Genomic DNA, 20,018 nt, shown 5'->3' on the forward strand with positions numbered 1-20,018 from the left:
AAAAAAAAAGGTTTTTTTGTGAGCAAAAAGAATTCTTGATATTTATGGCATTTTCAAGATGGCAGTAGGAATTTCGCACGTATTCATAGAACATGGAACATAGAACACAGAATCATAGAATGGCTAAGGCCGGAAGGAACCCTAAAGATCATCTTGTTCCAACCCCCCTGTATGGGCAGGGACACCTTCCACTAGACCAGGTTGCTCAAAGACTCATCCAACCTGGTCTTGAACACTTCCAGGGAGGGGGAAGCCACAACTTTCTTGGGCAACCTGTGCCAGCATCTCACCACCCTAAGAGGAGAGAATTTTTTTCCAAATGTCTAGCCTAAATCTCCCCTCTTCAAGTTTGAAACCATTTCCCCATGTCCTCTCACAAGACACACGTGCAAAAAGCCCTTCCCCAGCTTTCTTGTAGGCATCCTTCAGATATTGGAAAGTTGCTATGAGATCACCTCAAAGCCTCCTTTCTCCAGCCTGACCCCAACTTCCTCCACCTGTCTTCACAGGGGATGTGCCCAGCCCTATGATCAGTTTGATGGCCTTCCTCTGGACATGTTCCAGGAGCTCTATGTCCATAACATAAGGAGGACATAGAGGATTCATATATTCATTCTTCCTTAAACATTTCAGGGATTGGCATCATCCCCTTTTCTTGGCTGGGCACAGTGAAACCAAAACTAATTGTAGAACTACTTGAAATCATCTTAACCACCTCAATTCAGTACCAGATCTGCCCTCGTCTGTACAGCACAGTCTCTCCAGAGATCCCTCTTCTGCCCAAGTTGTACAACACTGATTTTAGCTTTAACTACTCTGTGATACTGCATTGTTATGTGGTTTTGCTATGAAGATGGACTGCCATGCTATCGTTAAGGCTGAATTTAAACTGACCTCTTTATTTGGCAAGCTGAAGAGGAACTCTCTATCAAAGCGTCCAGGTCGCCGTAAAGCCGGATCTATGGAATCCAGTCTGTTAGTTGCTCCAATTACCACAATCTCTCCTCTGCTGTCCAGGCCATCCATGAGTGCCAGAAGAGTTGATACAATAGAGCTAACAGGAAAAAAACCAAGTCATCCACTGCTTTAGCTGGCTTACGTGCTACACCACCGTCTCCAATGAACATTCCAAACGGTCAAGCTGTGCTGATGAGATCACAGAACCATGGAATGTCAGGTTGGAAGGAACCTCAAGAACCATAGAATCCCAGAACCATAGAATGTTAGGGGTTGGAAGGGACCTGAAGAACCATAGAATCACAGAACCACAGAATGTCAGGTTGGAAGGAACCTCAAGAACCATAGAACCACAGAACCATAGAATGTCAGGTTGGAAGGAACCTCAAGAACCACAGAATCACAGAACCATAGAATGTTAGGGGTTGGAAGGGACCTGCAGAGACGATTTCACCCACCCCACCCTCACCCCCCCCTGCCAAAGCAGGATAACCCAGGGCAGGCCATACAGGAACACATCCAGACAGGTTTTGAAAGTCTCCAGAGGAGACTCCACAACCTCTCTGGGAAGCCTTGTTCCGGTGCTGCCTCACCCTCACAGTAAACAAGTTTCTCCTAATGTTCTAGTTTAAACCCATTATTCCTTGTCCTATCACTGGGCACCGCTGAAAAGAGATTCTTTGCAGCCCCCCTTTAAGTATTAGAACACTGTAATATTGTTTCCCCTAAGCCTTCTCTACTCAAGGCTGCACAAACCCAGTTTTCTCAGCCTCTCCTCATACACCAGGTGCTCCAGTCCTCTGTTTAATTTCATGGCTCTTCTCTGGACCCTCTCCAGTCTGTGTGCAGGGATCAAAACTGGATGCAATACTCCAGGTGAGGTCTGACAAGCACTGAATAGAGCTGGATGATGACTTCTTTGTGTCTGCTGGTGATGCCCTTGTTGATGCAGCCCAGCGTCCTGTTGGCTTTCTTTGCAGCTGCTGCACACTGTTCACTCCTGCTGAGTCTATTGTCCTGACCCCCAGCTCCCTTTCCATTAGGCTTCCCTCTACCCAAGTGGATCTCAGTTTGAGCTGCACTCATGAGTTATGTGCTCCCAGGTGCAAGACTCTGCACTTCTCCACACTGAATTTCATAAAGTTCCTGCTAGCTCACTTCTCCAGTCTAACTCACCCCAGAGAGTGACTCTCCCCCTTCAGTGGTGTCAACCTCTCCAATGCTGACTAATGACTCATTTTAAACCAAAAAGAAATAGGAAAGGCAACACAGGCCTTGTGCTGTTATCAAGCTTAGTGATTTTTTTCAATTGTTAAAAAAAATCATAAGTTTAGCAGCACTGTATTACTAGTTTCCAGGAGAAATGAACATGTCATATAAAATTAAATAGGTTGTGGTCTTCTTTTCACAAAGATCAAACAGATAAAATAGATACAAAAAGAAGTACTACCTATGAGTTTGGTCTTGTTTACTGGACCGCACAGGAGCCAGCCCATCTATCTCATCAAAGAAAATTATTGAAGGTCGCATCTGGTAGGCCTAGAATGAAAACACAGGAATACTGACAGAATTAAACCAGCACAATTTTAAAGAGAAAAAGCATGAGAAAGGTTAGGGTTGAAAAGTCACTGAAAATATATCTTTCAGGCTAGTACTGCTAGTGGAGTCAGTGTCACAACTAGGATAGGATAGCAGCCTGTGTCAACAAACTGAGACAGGTAACAGGGAGCAAATCATACCAGTTCTTTGTACAGCTCTTTGGCAACCAACAAGAGCAGAGCTGGGACTTAATTTGATCACAGGTTTTGGAAGCAACAATTCTGTTATGAACTTCAATTACCATACTTTCAGTCTGCATCTGTTTCCCTCTGATCTAAAACCAACACCTCTTGACTCTTGCAACCACCCACCCTTTGTGCCTTTGTTGCGCCTGTTTTTTTCAGTTCTTTTGGTGGGCTGGTTAGTTTTGTTTTGTTTTGTTTGTTTTGTTTTTTGAGGTGGGGGAAGTTGCTTTGCAATGTCTTCTTGCTTGTTTTATTAATTTTCCCCAATATGCCCCAAGATTTCAAGCTCCTAGAAAGCCCACTGAGAAAGGAAAACACAGACAATTGCATGCTAGTGGAAAGAACTGACAAAACACAAGAGTGAGTTCTCCTTAAAAATAGTGATCAGAAAAAATGACAGTTACAATTCAGACAGAACACCCAGCACAGTTCAACCTTACCTGATCAAATAATAAACGAAGCTGTCGTTCAGATTCTCCCACCCATTTACTCAGGCAGTCAGCACCTTTTCTCATAAAAAAAGCTATTCTCCTATCACCTTGGCTGCATTCATTGGCAAGTGCACGAGCCACAAGTGTTTTGCCAGTCCCTGGTGGACCATAGAAGAGACAGCCTCTGAAATTAAAGAGACAAAAAAGGTGCACATAAGAAAAACACATCATGGAAAAGTACCTATTGCCATTCCTAGAACACAGCACAGCACTGAGGAGCCAGACAAGAGCAAACTTCAGTGCAGAATCTGAGACTGGGCTAACAGGAATCGCCAGGTCTGACTTTAGAGATACACTGCACAGTCATTTCTGTTTTCACAAAAAGCAAGATTTGACAGCACAGCATCTCATCCTCCCTTAGAAAGCTTTTAAATTACTGGCTTTGGTTTCCCAAACCACCAACTGCTAATGGAAAAGGAAGAATTCTAAAGCTGGGAAGCGTATTCTGCATTTCCAAGTAAACATAGCTATCAACTATGAAAGCTACTCTTTCAAAAATCATTTCAATGATAAAAAGAAGCAAAACATGAAAGATTTTCTTTTCACTATTAGTATACTTCTAAAGTTACTGAAAGCACAGAATTTGAAGTCCTATTTCAATATACCTTGACAGAGCTTTGGTGACCAGTATGTAGAGCTAACAATTATATCTCTAAGAGCATGAAAACCTATGGATACCTTGGTTGAATATTCTCCTGAAAAGGACTGAATTAGAATTTATCATTTTATACGATGTCTGTTACCTTGGAGGTTGAATTTTGAGTCTCTCAAAGACTTCTGGGTAAAGCAGTGGAAAAACAACCATCTCTTTTAAAGCTGAAATGTGGTCAGAAAGACCACCCACACCATCAAAACGTACCTAAAACCAAATAGAAAAGAACACATTTAAAGTTAAAGGAAAGCTGTAACCTGGATAAGGGTGCATCCAAAATTCCACATCAGCACAAAGGAAATGTTCTGAGCAATTTTCATACTGCTGGAGAGAAAAATGGAAACCAAGGGAGGTGGATTTCATATTACTGAAAGCTTTCATAAACACTGGAAATATTTCACTGACACAAAATACTTACTGAGCTATCTATTTGTAGGGGATCAACATCAGCCAGACTTGCTCCGATTTTCAAACGATCCTTGTGAATTCCCTTCAACTCATCTTTCCGAAAGTTTAGTGGAAGACACCTGAATTAAAGACAAAAAGAAAGGGGCTTTCTAACTTAAGATGCAGCTACAAGAGTTTTGCATTTATAGTGATGGCAAGTAAATTCACAAGATGTTAGAAACTTCCTGAATTGTTAAATATTCCTTCTGATGGTTTTACATTTCATGTCCACAAAAAATGGAAGGAAAATGGTCGAGACATTTGACTAATTATATTAGCAACTTATAATTATAAGAGCACTTAGGAATATTCATGCCTCAAAAACCATACTGACATCTTTCAAAGACTTTTTTGCTTCTACATCCAAAAACTTACAGTCCAAGGAGATGCTTATTTCAGTAGCATGATAAAGGCTGCCCACCACCACCAGTCATTCCCAAGGACCTTGGGATGCATGTACCAGAAGACACACATTTGAACAACATTGGGCTGAAAACTTTTTCATGAGATTGCTATTAAAATAAAGCATCTGTTTAGTAACAGAACCTCCTTAATTTCCTCTGTTGATAATATTTTCTGTTATGGTTTTGTTTCTGAAGAAACAGCTGTAGAGCACAGAAGCAGTAGGATTCTACACTAAAAAATTGCACTGACATGACTTATTAAAAAAATAAATGCTAAAAATACAGTTTTAGAGGGTCCAGTTAAAGTTGCTAGTACAGCAGACAGGACTAACTATTGTCAGAATTCAGAAGCTGTACAAGATTAGGAGGACAACACTTCAGTCAGGCAGATGCCAACTCCTCCCAGGTGGATTCCCCCCCTCCCCTATTCTCCATTACATTAACCTTAACTCTCTGTTATGGCTGTGCTTCCTATGCCTCTCAAAATGTTCTTCATCATCATCAGATGAGGATGATGAGGATGAGGATGAGGATGAGGATGTGGAATCACTGTTGTGGACTGCGTGTCTCCGTCTGCAAACATTTAAACAAACAAGTAAAAATTAAAAGTACAGAATAAGAAAGATAAAAATATCAAAATTTAAGAGGATTCTACCTCAGAATTTACTTGAAGATATATGAAGTTTCCAGATCACTGTACTCCTTATGAACCTGATTTCAAAATACATTACATGATTTTCCTGGTGTCAGTAGCATTTCATTTTTCTTAGGAAAGTAAAATGATTAAACTGCTTTGCAAAGGGATTACATAAACAAATTACTCATTGTTTCCACCACACACACAAATCCCATTTCACTTCACATTATGTATCCACTCTGTGAAACAAACTTACAAGCAAATTTGACTTGAAAATTCCTACTGCTTTCAAGGATGCTAAACAGAATGCTTATACCTAGGAACAGATGGAACTCTCCGGGCTCTTAACTACTTACAGGAGCCAAAAACCCCTATGTCATTACTACTGCAATTTATGATCAATAATTTCATTTAGCATTTGTCTTATTTAAGGATAGTTTCATACAGAAACATTAACTGGTTCCAAAGACAAAATCAAATCCATATTTGAGTGTTAAAAAAAAATTAAAATTTCACTACAGCTTCCATAGATGCTTTCCCTCTACCTCAGTTAACTACAGTTTTAAGAAAATCATCAGTATCCTACAAAGATTAAAGAATCTTAAGATTTTTCAGAGGGAGATTCTGCTTCCGTTCCAGAAGAAAAGAATTTCAGCTATACAGTCTCAGCCACAAGCTCCATGATCACCAATCAGTGACCACAAATACAGCATTTAAAAAGCCTCATGGCTAATAAAAGGCTCAGAGTACCACGGCAAGAATCATACTATTAATCTGTAACTACCACCAAAACACACAAAAAAACCCCAACCAACCTTGAAAGCATTGTTCAGTGATGTGAGTGACAGACCTAGTAATAAATAAGAACTATCACTAACCACACACCAACCTGTTAGTTCTTTTGCAGCAAGAGTCTTGTGGCTGAGCACTTCTGAACGGGTATCTCTGTCTGACAGGTGAAGACTGACTCGAAAAAAACATCTTACGTTGTCTTGGTTCTGTTGAAAGCAAAGAGATTCAAACAATGTCACACACAAATGTGTAAAAGAGAAAGCAAGAGAGTGGAAGAGGCAGAAAGTGGGCTGCATGTTACCCATCTCTAATTTCAGGGGAAGTTTCATGTGACTGGGGAGGTGGCAGGGAGGATTTTTTTTTTTAACAGCACACAGCAGCAGTGGAAAACACACACCTACATTTTAGGGAGAGCTGGAAATCACAAGAGCAAGATTATCGTATCTGTTTAATTACTATTCTTGCAAGGATACAGTTTTTTCTTTTTTTACTGAAAAACAACAAGTACGTCAAATGCCAAGGAAATAGCATGTGCAATGAATACATGCATTTAATAACATTTATTTGCAGAATGAAGGTAAGAAATTTAAATAGAAGTTGGGTGGGTATATCTGTTTTCATTCAAATAATAAGCTTACTGACAAGGAAGAAGTTAGCTCTTGAGAGAAACTGCGCATGAAACCTACTTTGCAGTGGAGCCTGATAACGCTGAACAGTTTTCCTCTGTCGGAAGTCATAGCGCTTCCGAGTGTCTTCACCATCATCGTCTTTCTCTTCACTTTCTTCTGATGAAACTACAGTACAGTGACATAACATTAAACTCTAAACATTAAATACTGTTGCAAAGTACATTAAATTCCAAATGCACTGCACAGATGCCTATAGGTTTTACAATTAGCTTCACATCAGTGACACGAGATCTGGAAACATGCAAAACCTTAAGACCAGTTTATGCAAGACACATCCCAGAAATTACCAAACACTGAGAAGCAGACATGATGATGCTGTTGTGTCCTTCCTGAAATCACTGCATGACTTCTCATCAGTCTGAGTAACAATTCTGTCATCTTGCTTACCTAAGATGCTGCTCCCTCTAGAAAATCACTATTTAGAAAGTAATTTGTCACTTTGAGAAGGTGTTTCAAGTTCCATGCTTTCTGAATGCAAGGTAAATTCCATGGATTATACAGACAGAACATGGAAAACTGAAATATGATTTTGGCATCATTACCACCCCCAGTCCATCTTGGTACTCCAGCACTCCTTGGCACAGATTTCTCTGCTTTTTTTCTCTTCTAGTCCTCCCTCTTGTCCCATTTGTCTTCAGTAGACCCACCCTGACACACTTTCTCCACTCTTTCCTGGCACACTTTTCAATATAAAAGTATATTTTAGTATTTTCCTAATTTAAAATCCCCGTTTTCCCTTTGATCACAAATTAATTGCCCCATATTCAAATTTCCCATACAACATACTAGTCACAATTACTTTCCATGCTTCTCTTCTGCCCAACACTCCGAGAGCCACATACTTGAAAAAAGCCAGAGTTCCTCCCACTTGACTGCCCATGCCTTGTATTAAAGCTGCTCTTATGAAAGCCTTGAGTTGATAATCTCCTGACTAGATCTTTAAACTACAAGTCAGGTGTGCCCCTCCTTTACCAGTCAAAGGCCCTTGACACAACTGATCATGTTTCATTTCTTAATGCCTTGCCCTGCCTTGTTTTCTTTAGGTTGGTCTCTTCCTGGCCTCCTCCTGTGGTTCCAAGTGCTTTCTCACTGGTCTACAGGGAGGTCTGATCATCAAGGTGTGCATCTGGGAGCCACAAGGTAGGTCTGAATCAATAATAGTCCTGACAACAGGCCACAGACTGTTCTCTGGCCTGGTCATGATTAGGAACAAGGTCACACCAGTGCTCATTAACACCTAAATATCTTGAACTTTTAGCTTTATAGCTAATAGCTTGAACTTTTCCTTTATGTAGGTCTCCATTGTCAGTGGACAAGTCTTACAGTCTGTGTAGCATGTACAAAATATTGCCCTCATTGGGCATTGCATAAATCATCTCCTGCTCAAGGTCAGGTGGTCAGACTGGGGATCAGATGCAGGGCATAGTCAAACATACTGACCAAAAAACCATTTACATTTACCATTTGACTGGGCCTGTAAACCCCTTGCCTCTCTCTATTCTCACTCTTGTTCCTCCCAAAATCACCTAAACCCTTTCCTTGTCCTGTGGGAACTGCTTTTCCCCTACACCCCACAGTACATCCCACCCCTAGGCAGTACACTCCTTGGTCAGGAAGGTGATTGATCTGGAGAGCTGCCTGGACACAGGTTGGTGGCTCTGCTGAGATAGTCCTGAGAGGGGACAGTCAAGGTGGTTGTTCCTCTGCTTAGGATGCCCACCTACCATTGGTCACACCTGTGCTTCTCTGGACTTACACAGATAGGACTTGGACGGACTGATGGGTCTGGGAGCAGCCCAACTGGGCATTATTTAGGCTTCCCTCCTGCCACTGCCTTTCTGACCTCTGTTATGGGAGGGCAGAGAAGGCCTCTCAACAAAAGTTCAGTTCAGATCAGTTCAACTACAGCCACGTCCTTGTCTGTCCTTAGGTACTGTCTCATCATGTTCTGCTTCCATCCAGAAAGCTCCTACAGGGATGCTTGGACTGACTGCCTTAGTCATGACTATCATTTTCCTAAAAAACCTTCAAGATCACTCTCATTCAGGATAATACCACACCCACCTGTTGCCTCTTCTCTTGTAAATGTTTTTATTTTCCTTGAATACCTGTTCTAAGCTCACTACAGTACAGCCCCAGCACCCATGATGATGGCTTGACATGTCAATACCAATACAGATTTTTTTTTAACAGATGAAAAAATCCCAGTAGTTCAGCTCGTTTCAGCTGTTTAAAATGAAGCTTTTGGTTTGAGTACAGTGAAGAAAATTTAAACCAGAACTAATCTACAATTCTACCTTGATTATCAGCTATTTCTTCATCAGCTCTTTGGATTTCTTTCTGTCCTCGGGAATACATATTGAGGTTTTCCTAATTAAAAGAAGAAAGATAAGTCAAAAACATGCAGAAAACCTGACATGGACATATTTGATGCCTTTCTAGTAACATTATAAGGGCACACCATATAAACAAAAGATTGAATTCAGGTACAGGAGGAGAGAAGAGAACCATCCTTCCAGCACTGGGAATTAAAGGGTTTGAGTTGGAAAAGACCTTTAAAGGTCATCTAGTCCAATCCCCCTGCAATGAGCAGGGACACCTTCAACTAGATGAGGTTGGTTAGAGCCCCAAACAAGAATTTCTGCTGTAAAATACGGTTTAGTACAGGCGAGAGCTAAATCCTTATACAAAACCAAATAATCCAAGAATGTGTCAGAACCCAGGAAAAAGAAATTTCTAGCAGACAAAAAAATTCATAAGGGTATTTGAGCGATGTCATGCAAAGCACTATGGACAATTCTGCCTTCATTCAGCTCTAAACAAAAAGTTATGGGATAAAGCTATGATCATGCTTAAAAAATGAAATGTCTGTCATTCAAAAGGACAGCAGAAGAATCATAGAAACAATGGTTTTAAGCTGCAAGAAGGTAGATTTAGATTAGGTATTTGGAAGAAATTCTTCACTGTGAGGGTGAAGAGATGCTGCAACAGGTTTCCCAGAGAAGTTATGGATGCCCCTTTCCTGGAAATGTAGTTCCTGTAGTTGTGAAGGGCCAAAGAAAATCATAGAATGTTAAGGGTTGAAAGAGACCTCTACAGATCTCCCAGTCCAACCCCCCTGCCAAAGCAGGATAACCTAGGGGCAAGACTGGCACAAGAACAAACATAAAAAAGGAGACACCAATTAATTCAGTATTTAGTAAGATGTGAAAACCCAGGCCCTGAAACAGGTCTTTGCAATCAGTCTCCATTCAAAAACCATCAGGCAACTCAGTAAGTGTGATTTCAGCATATCACTATTTCATGTCTCCTGAAGAAGGTACACTACTACCCTACTCTTTGGAAGAAGTTGCTTTAGCTAAATTAACATTATAATTATATAATTTCCCTCATGGGAAATACACTACTTGTTAAAAAAAGGTAAATTAGTCTGTACTTCTGCATCGTGGAACACCCCAAGATCTTCCATCATTCGCCGTCTACGCATCTTCTCCATGTCATCCATTTTCTGCAAGACTGCTTCTGCAGTACTGTGATAAAAAAGTTGACGTGTAAGAGCAAAGATAGCCAAGTATAAAAAAAAACACATTTAAATCAATATGTATCAGGGTGTAAAAAGTAAGAGTCATTGAAACTTAGCCATGTTTTTAAACACTACATAAAATTCGGTCAAATGTTACTTTTTTGAGAGAAATTTAGGAGCAAGTGTTTGAGGATCTGCACACATACACTGTTTTCAGGCATATAGTTTCCTCTCAACACAGTGAAAAAACCAATACCTCTTTCAGTAGGAAAAAATAATTCTGAAGATCCTTGTAAAAATACAGAAATAAACTATGGCAGCTTTTATGCCACTGAAGTTGCTCTCTATGATAGCATTAAAACATTTTTAGTTCAGAACCATCCTTAGACAACACATTGCTTATTCTTAATTGTAATCTCAGTTTGTGTTGGTTTCTGTGACTATATATGCTGGAAGAAAACATCCTTCTGCTGTTAAAGCACACCAGAAAACAATGTCAATTTATTTGGCTTCACAAAGAGAATTAAGCCATGGACAGATGCAGAAACAGTAGGACTAATTCACTTTGGCTGTACACAACTTCCCTCAGTATCTTAACCAAGTGTTAGAAGAAAACTTCATAAGCATGGAGGAAAAGTTCATTAAAAATGAAGACACTTCTAATGCTGAGAAAACTGATTCATTGGGCAATTTCAATCTACCAAATTCACAAGGTAAAGCAATTACTTTGGTTCACAAAACAACAAATAAACCCACCCAGTCCATATGTAAAAAATGCAGCCCAGCAGCTACAAGGACATATTGAATACAGAGGGGCATGTAGAGAACTCTCAGCCTGAACACTGAATCTTATCTAGTGCTTGCTGCCAGAAGTAACAATACCTTTTTCTGTTGTCAAAAGGAGGAGGAAGTCTGTAGCAAATATTATGGCACAGCACAAAGGCTTGCTAACAAGGCTCATTTTAGTAGCTTTGCAAGACGATGAAACACACTTACTTTGTTATAAGTTTGTCAAACAAAACAGATTGGTTTGTAGTTGTGTAACGACTCTGTCGAAGCCTGCAGCTTCGACGGACCTCCAAATCCCCATTTTCTTCATGGACTTGTTCTGTAGCTTTTGTGTCAGCTCTGGTCTTCAGTGTTCTGGTGACTAAAATGCATTAATGGATAAAATATTATGAGACAGAAAATGTTACTCCTCTTATTTCACCATTGTGCAAGTAAAATGTAAAAAAAAATTGCAGTAGATTTTTTTTTTAAATTTAAACAGAAGTCATTGGGATGACAACAGCATTAGACTTAAATTATTTCCGTTTAAACTACATACTTAAAAGCATGACTTGTACAGCAAGTTTGAAACAGACTGAAGACTCAACCTGATGAAGAACAAACACACTTTTTTTCCATGCAGGGGCAAGTTTAGCCTAGTTATTTGTTTTTGGGAAAGTGAAAACAAAAAAATACCTCTCTAAGGTGCTTTTACTCCATGCATGTAAAACTAGACCATCACCCAAAAGCTTTAGACGGTAAGAAGTGTCCCTAGATATATCCCAAATACCAAAGAACTCAAACACTTGCCTGCTTTGAAAATGGATTTACCCATTATTTACCACACAGCATCCTTTGCCACATTATTGGAACAGTTCAGAGGTCAGTGAGGAAGCAGTGCACAATCAGAACTTGAAGCACTACACACAAAGTGGGCTTCAGGCCCCTTCCCATGCTCAGCCCCTGCCTGAAAGGACGCTGCCTGGAAATAATGGATTTTCCTAGCCTCACTAGAGCAGGCCTGCCTTGTGTCTTCAGCACAGCAATCCAGTTCCAGGGTACATCTGAACTCTGACACCTTTCCCACGTCAGTGGGTTTCACGATTCAGTTGCCTTTTAATTCACAGATATTGTTAGATTGCAATATTCCCTCCTACTTGCAAGAACGATTTTCAATTAACTTGTGTCCCACAGGCTCCAGAAAATCCATGTCACAAAGAAACCATAGCTAAGGAACAGATTCTCTAGTGCCTAAGGGCAGGCTGTAATTCACGCAGTGTTCCCCCCAAGCCTGAAAACAGTTAATAGCATGTCCTCTGTTTGCACCTACTACTTTTCATAAAACTCCCAGGAAATTCACTAGTTTTGAGATACCTATTTTCTCGACTTCAGAGGATTTTGGTAGATGAATTCAGAAGGTTTTGAGGCCAAGTAAAGTAGACAGTAGCCAAATGCAATCCTTTTTAGAAACCAGGCTCAAAAGGAATCCTATGGAGTTACCACTACTTACCTTTATATTCTTGCTTTTTTTGGTCTGATTTTGGCTTTGCCAACTGCCTACATTAAGAAAGAAGACAGGGGAGAGAAGGGAGAAAAAGTTTTTGTATTAGAATTATTGTGCAGAAGTATTGTATCATATTGTTTCCCATCAAGACTAGAAAACCTGACCAAATTTATAACCCAGTACTACACATGATACAAAGAAAAGGCTCTGGACCACATGGAGGATTCAGATCCCAAGCCTGCCTGTGTACCATCTGCAGCCAATTCTACAAGGACACTGATTTCCTAACCTGCTAATCTTGAAGGCTCAGTTGTGCAAAAAACATTTCAGTCATTAAAGTGGAAGAGAGATCTCAAAGGAGTTTGGAAAAGACACACAGTTCTTATACATGAAAATGACTTTCACCAAAAAGAATGATTCTCGTTTCAAGATTCTGACATTTCCCTGCAGATTTTTACCTGTAGATTTATCATGACATGACTTATAGCGCATGATTCCATTTTTACCTTTTAATTATGTCAACTGAACAGAGATTGGACATCTAGAAATACAGTACCTTGTAAAATGCCTCCGATTGACATTTTCACTTAGTATTTCCATGCTTTTATCAAAGCTGGAGTCCGAACAGGGAGGCATGTTTTTTCTCATTGATCTTAAACAGTGTCCATTGAAGCATTCAATTTTGCCAGAGGAAAATTCCTAGGGAAAGAAGGAAGTAAGAACATATTTATCTGAGCAATTGATAATTGCATGTTGAATTAAGATGGAAATTCTCCCTCTTTTAGAGAAAGTTTCTTCTGTAAGTCCCCTGACTTGATAGTAGTGTAACTAATCACAGGTAAGCCTTGAACCACTTCTGCACCAAGAAGCAGCTCTCCAAAAAAAAACCTCACAGCTTTCAAAGCTAAAGTTTCTCTCCACCATGCCTTTCTTGTGGAAAACTTCAGCTTAATATCCTTTGAAAAAATTATTACATCAAAGGCTTTCATATAAAATGCGTATTAATGAAAAAAGCACTTTTATTTCAAAACTGATTCAGAGGAGTGCAGTCAAGCTTGACCTTGCACGCCCTGGAATTAAAATCATTAGGAGAGTTTTTCTCCTATCTCTGTTTTATTTATTGGAACAGTCACATTGAGGGACATGAAAAGATTTCCTTTAGAAGGACAGCATTTATCCATTGTAAGCCGAAGGGAACTCAAGATACACTTTTTACATGGATGATATTTTTTACATAGACATTTGTATAAGGCAGGTGAAATAAGACTTTTTCTACATGAAGAAAGCTGTGATAACCACAGAAGGTGGCCCGTTCAGTCTGCAAACCAAAGATGCATTAAGAGTACACCAAACTAAACCCCTCACCAAAAAAGGGCAGAAAACAGACCAGATTCTTCTATTTTGTGACTCTAACTTGACCAAAAAAGTACTTCTGTTAGTAGTTCATAGAGATGATAACAGAATTGTGAAGAAGGTCATTAGAAGAAGAGAAGGATGCTCATGGAAGACCCTTGCAGGGCCACGCAGTAAGAGCTGTGGCCACCCGTGAGATGTCTGCCCTGAGCCACAAAGCTGGGCAATCCCTGTTAACTTTCTGATGGTCTTCTTGCCAGTCAACTTTGACCAAGTCATCCCCTCCTGTTCTCCTGACAGCTTTCCATATCAACACAGACCTTTTGCACAAAGAGGAGTTCAATCCTCTTTCCTTCATCTTTTGTTTTAAAGGGCACCTCCATTCCTCAAGACCTCCACACTGGAGCAAGGTCTAACAAGATGCCTCCTGTAACAGGCTTTGGAATTCAGGCATATGAGATCATAGAATGGCAATGTCAGGTTGGAAGGTCCAACCCTTCTATTATTACTGTTTATGGGAGATTTCTCAGCACCCTGTCAAGCTGAGACTTAAAACTTTTCAAAGCTGGGGAATCTACCTCTTCCCCTGGGAGACCATTCCAATGTCTGACTGTGAAAAATTTGCCTCTTGTGTTCAACAGGAATCTCCCCAGGAGCAACTTGTGCCCATTGCCATGTGTCTTGTCCATGTGACTCCTTGTAAATTGGGAGTCTCCATCTTCTTTGTAGACCCCCTCCAAGTACTGGAACATTCAATAAGGTCTTTTCTAAGCCTTCTCTACTCAAGGCTAAACAAACTTCTCAGCCTCTCCTCATATGGCAGGTGTTCCAGTCCTCTGATCATCTTCATGGCTCCTCTCTAGACCCTCTTCAGACTGTCCACATCCTTTTTGTAGAGATGAAACCCTAAAGCTCTTGCATCCAGCACAGATGGATGTAACAAGACTTAAATCTTAATGAGGCAGTCTGATCTGTCAGTCACCCTTAAGACTTTTGCTCTCAAATGTTTAAGAGGAAATAATAACAGAAATCCAATCAATTAGTTTTAATTTTACAGAGCCCTGGGTTTATCTGAAGGCAGATTTTTTTTTCATGTTCATGCAGAAGAGTGTATAAAGACATAAACCAATATTTTCAGCATTCATCACCAAGATAAGTAGGAAAAAAACCCCAAAACCTAGACCAAGAAATAATCATGTCCTCTCTCCTGAAAAAATGTCCTCAAGAGCATTCCTACAGCTCATATGACCCCAGCTGATGCATCATCCCATAAACCTATGGGCATGCCTGGGAACTAGCTACAACATTAAGTTACCTGATTCTAGGCTCATCTGCAGGAGCAAAAAGCAGCAGAGAAGCACTGCAGGCAGAGGCACCTCAGTAATGCAGCTCTGGGGAAGCAGCCTGGCCCCATTCCTGTGGCTCCAGGATGAGGGATCCCTCATGGGTGTGGGCAGGGGGGGGCTTGGGGCTCACCTAACAGGTTGAGTGAGGGGCCCCTACCTAGAAGGGGACTCACTCTGGGACACCAAGCAACACAGACTGTCCTGGCTTTTTTTTTCAGAAGTGTTTCTATCTGTGTGCCCAAGGCACAGAGGTCTGAGTGCCAGAGACAGGAGAAGGGGCCACACCTCCTAACAGCCTGCACCACTGCTACCAGACGCCAAGCCAGAATAGGTGGGGAGCAGAGTTAATTTTGGGAGCCAAGTCTTAGAAAGCCTGCAAGTCTGAGCCTGATACAGAAGAGACCAGGGGGTCTGAGCCAAGTGCTGGGGGGCAGCTACTGGAGAAGCCCTAGGTCTGGGCAAGGGACATGTCTGTGCATGAGGCAACTGGGAGACCAGGCCACCCAGGGCCAGGTACTGTCTAAGGACAGGGACAGGGAGCACAGCACATGCCTGTGCATGGGCACACTTATGGGATCTAAATACCAGCAACTGGAACAGGGCTGTGTACTTCTGGGACTTGAACACCCAGCTCTCAGCCCCTGGGCAGACCCAGGCATCTGGAGGCAGCTACTGACCGTGTGCCCAAGACCAAATAATGCAGAGATGCATATTACATATATGCACCTCTGTGTGTATTTTCCTACTAATGAGTTTTCATCCTGACCAGCCAGAGATGGAAGAAGGATAAGGCCATCTGCACTGTTCATAGGGCTACCAGATTCATCTACTCCAAACATACAGCACTTTCAAACAAGGATAGATTTTAAGTTAGAGGTTTTATACACAATCACTTGAGAAATTAGGACTTCAAAGTTGGGAGCAACTCCAGTAGAGTTAAACTCCAAGATACACCTGTTATAACTGCTGCTTTGAATACTTTTACTTAATTGATCTAGAAAGTAAATATTCCTTGGGATAAATCTTAAAGAGGTTTGCCATATCACAGTTGACAAAGATGACTGCAACAATATGCTTCACAAATCTCTGGGCCAAATTCCAGTCTGAAAGAAGAAAATTTAGAGAATGTCAGCACTGGAAAAAAACAGTACAGTGACCTGGGAAATCCTTCTATGTTTCTTTTTTATGGTATTTCTCATGCAATGTTGACAATAAAATACTTTTGAAATATCTTACTTTCTGAAATGTCTTCTAAGCTAAATCTTGGCTCAAATTAGGACACAGGCAAAGCAGTAACTGTATATTGTTGATTCTGACTGTCCTCCATTCAGAGGAAGGCATCCCAGTTCAGTGAGATGACAGACACCAAGAACCATTAGATCAACTCCAGCAAGCTGACAGCAGAACAAGAATAACTAACTCTCGTCACCCCTGTCACACTGAGAAGGCACACTCAAAAAGTGAAGTTCAGTAGAAGCAAATGACTAAACTGGAAAAAACAAGGTAATGGGATGAAATAATTTTGTAAAGTATTTCAAATTTTGAAAGATATTTTATTACTTTTCTCATGTAACTGTTTCTAAAAAGTCTTTTTAGAAAAACTGTGCTCAGCTATCTGGTATCTCTGAGGAAGTAACTCTATGTTGCAGAACTATCAGAACAGATAAATGTGCTTAGGCCAGGAGGCTGTGAGCTCTGATGCTGAGGTCCCTGCACACACGAGTCACGAAGACTCAGCCTGGAAAAGTGCCCATATCCACTTTGCCCAGAGAAAGAGGGAACTCAGGAGCACACTGACAATCACAGGACACAGGTCACAGAACAATCTTGGGAATCTACATCAGTGTTACAGACCTGCAGATACACGGCTTCCAATGGGACAGCAGCACCTCTGGATCTGTGTCCAGTTCTGAAGCCTCTAACACAGGAAAGACATGGAGCTCTTGGTGAGCCCAGAGGAGAGCCAAAAAGATGATCAGAAGGCTGGATCCCCTCCCCTACAGACAGGCTGAGAGAGTTGGGGTTGTTCAGCGTGGAAAAAAGAAGGCTTTGGGGAGACCTTCAAGCAGCCTTCCAGTACCTGAAAGGGCTCCAGGAAAGTTGGGAAGGGACTTTCTAAAGGGCATGTAGTAAAGCTGGAAGAGGGTAGATTTAGGTTAGACAGCAGGAAGAAAAGCCTTAATGTGAGGGTGGTGAGACACTGGCAAAGGATGCCCCCTCCCTGTAAGTGTTCAAGGTGATGCTGGATCGGGCTTTCAGCAACCTGGTCTGCTGGGAGGCATCCCTGTCCATGTAGGGGGGTTAGAAACTGATGATCTTTGGAGGTCACTTCCTACTAAAACCACTCTATGATTCTATGATCTGCCATAGAACTCCTTGGGGCTGAAAACTTGGAAGAGGATAACCTCATAAGATGCTGGCTTACCCTAGACGTTCTGTTCTATGTTTCTTGTTTTCCGTGGATCAATTGAACTGTTTGCTGATACCAGAAAAATTGTAAAAGCTGCCACCAAGTCCCTGCACATCAACAAGTTAGGAAAGTGGCACTGGGGCTTGGACAAGAAATTATTACCAGGTTGATGCAGTTAACACACTCCAGCAAAGCCCAGTTATCCTACAAATAAGGTAGCAATGACTCCATGCCTCAAAACATGGAAAGTGTCTGCAAAAGGGAAAAATAAAAAGAAATGAAGAAACCAAAGCAAACAACCCTACAATCGGTTTCATAACAGTGATTCTGCTTTAGTTTTAGCTTCCTCATTCCTGTTCTCCACACTGAGAACACTTGCCAGGTGCTTTATCTGCCTGACTTTGCACAGCCTTCTCCCCAGCACAACAACAGGCAGCTGAACTCCCAGCAGCCACTGACAATCATTCCTACTGTGGACTGCAAAAGCAAAGCAGTGGATTTCATGAGTGTTTGCAAAGAAAAAAAACCCAAAACAACACAAATAAAAGACCCCAAGGATTTCTTCTCAGTTCAGCAGACTTGAAAATACTGAAAAATAAAAATAATTCATACAACTGAAAATCTCGAGAGTTCTGTTGGAAGGAAACAGAGTCCACTACAAACATTACTCCAAGGCAAGACTCCCCTGAAGAGCAGAACACTTCTGAGTGGGATGTCTGCCTTTATTTGCTATGGAACTACAGGACACCCTACAGAAAAAATATCCTGACTTGAAAAGAGCAGAGAAGCTTACGCTTTTGAAAGCTACAGTAAAAAAATGAACTTCACAAAGTGAAATGTTTTGGTTATTGAAGTAGCAACACTAACATGCAGATTGCACGGACTACTGAACGTTCTTTATAATCATGGAAGCTGCCTCTTTTCTACCGGGCTAGAGTAAAACTATAAAAAGCTTAGGTAAAATTTTCACTGGTTTGGGTTACACAGAGGATTAAGTACAAATCAGTCATGACTTCTAAACAGAGCTTTCTTTTTAAAGCATACAAAGAATATACACTTGACTAAGCAGTACTTCACAGGCACCTCAGGAGTTCTACGTCTATATTTTGGGTCGAGTGATCCATTTTGCCAACAAAACACCGAGCGCTCTCTCTACTGGCGTCACCACCACTGACGTGAGTCGGTCTCCGAGACCTTTTTAAGATCACTTTTTAAGCTAACAAAATTAGTCAAAAGTAACGGGGAAGGGGAAGGCAGAGGTGACACCCCAAGCTGCGGGGTGACTCACAGGTTTGCATTCCCAGGGCTGCCTCTGAGCCCGCCGCCCCCGGTCCCCGCTCCTGCGGGGTGACAGCAGCGGGTGGCGGGGCCGAAGGGCGACCCGGGCTGACTCCTCACCGGCAGCACCGTAACTGTCGGCAGCTGCAGGCTCTCACTCCGATTTCTTTCCCTATTTTTTCCTCCACGTGACACGGATCTCCGCTGCCTCTCACCGGGGACTCGGCTTTCACGGCTCCCCCCCGGCTCCGGGCCGTCCGCATCCACAGGCCCGCGCCTGCCCGCCGGGCCGTCCCCCCCCGCGGAACCGGAACAAAGCTGGAAGGACCCGGCGCTTCCCCGGTACTCACGGCCTCCTCAGTCCTCCTGGTCCCTCTGGATCCCGCGGCCCTGGTGGCGGCCGATGCGGCTCCGGAGCGCGTCCATATGCGGTGGCTGCTGAGTGAGGGCGACTCCAGAGAGATGAACTCGGAGCTGGAGTCCATGAGGTCGAAGGGGGGGCGGCGGCGGCGGCTGTCGCGGGAGGCCGGGCGGGGCGGGCAGGCTGCGCTGCTCCTCAGGACCACCATGGCGGGGCGGTGGAGGAGCCACAGATACAGATACGGATACGGACCCGGCTCCGGCACCGCCGCCCGCGCGCCGCTGGGTCCCGCCCCTCCCCCCCGCGGCGGATTCCTCCGCCCTCCCTCTCCCGAATCCCTCGGATCCCTCCGCCTTCCGCCTGCCCCGCAGCGGCTGCCCCGGCAGCGCGCGCCCCGCTGACGTTTCCCCTTCCCCCCCGCAGATAGTCCCGGCCTGGGGCGGGGCGGCGGAGGGATACACGAACCGCTCTACGACCTTTCGATTTTTGGCGCGTAAAAGTTGCGGCCGATGGCTCTGCCGGCACCGGATTGGCTCCGCGGCACGCGCTGCGCCCGCCCCTCCCCCCTCCAGCACTCCGCAGGAAGGGGGCGGAGCCTCCGCTTAAAGGAGCCGCTCCCCGG

At 42.6% G+C, this 20,018-nt stretch overlaps 1 protein-coding gene across 3 annotated transcripts in view; it reads right to left on the reverse strand.

Annotated features, from left to right (window-relative positions):
- ATAD2 (ATPase family AAA domain containing 2) overlaps window positions 1-19,699 on the reverse strand; it is a 37,866-nt gene extending 18,167 nt beyond the window's left edge. The window contains exons 1-14 of one of the 3 annotated variants that reach the window (XM_030446534.1): window positions 19,386-19,699; window positions 13,205-13,347; window positions 12,655-12,701; window positions 11,373-11,526; window positions 10,290-10,383; window positions 9,151-9,223; window positions 6,851-6,958; window positions 6,262-6,370; window positions 5,180-5,308; window positions 4,303-4,411; window positions 3,976-4,091; window positions 3,182-3,356; window positions 2,408-2,496; window positions 895-1,054 (exon numbers count right to left, since the gene is read on the reverse strand). In XM_030446534.1, the coding sequence (XP_030302394.1) occupies window positions 895-1,054; window positions 2,408-2,496; window positions 3,182-3,356; window positions 3,976-4,091; window positions 4,303-4,411; window positions 5,180-5,308; window positions 6,262-6,370; window positions 6,851-6,958; window positions 9,151-9,223; window positions 10,290-10,383; window positions 11,373-11,526; window positions 12,655-12,701; window positions 13,205-13,347; window positions 19,386-19,604 (1,725 nt within the window). In that variant the 5' untranslated portion in view covers window positions 19,605-19,699. Of the gene's footprint in view, window positions 1-894; window positions 1,055-2,407; window positions 2,497-3,181; window positions 3,357-3,975; window positions 4,092-4,302; window positions 4,412-5,179; window positions 5,309-6,261; window positions 6,371-6,850; window positions 6,959-9,150; window positions 9,226-10,288; window positions 10,384-11,372; window positions 11,527-12,654; window positions 12,702-13,204; window positions 13,348-19,045; window positions 19,200-19,385 lie in introns of those variants that run through there. The other 2 variants (XM_030446535.1, XM_030446536.1) reach the window with 2 other exon arrangements.
- Between the last annotated feature and the right edge of the window lie 319 nt (window positions 19,700-20,018).

The sequence above is a fragment of the Calypte anna genome, chromosome 2 (assembly GCF_003957555.1).
Source record: "Calypte anna isolate BGI_N300 chromosome 2, bCalAnn1_v1.p, whole genome shotgun sequence".
Lineage (NCBI taxonomy): Eukaryota > Metazoa > Chordata > Aves > Apodiformes > Trochilidae > Calypte > Calypte anna.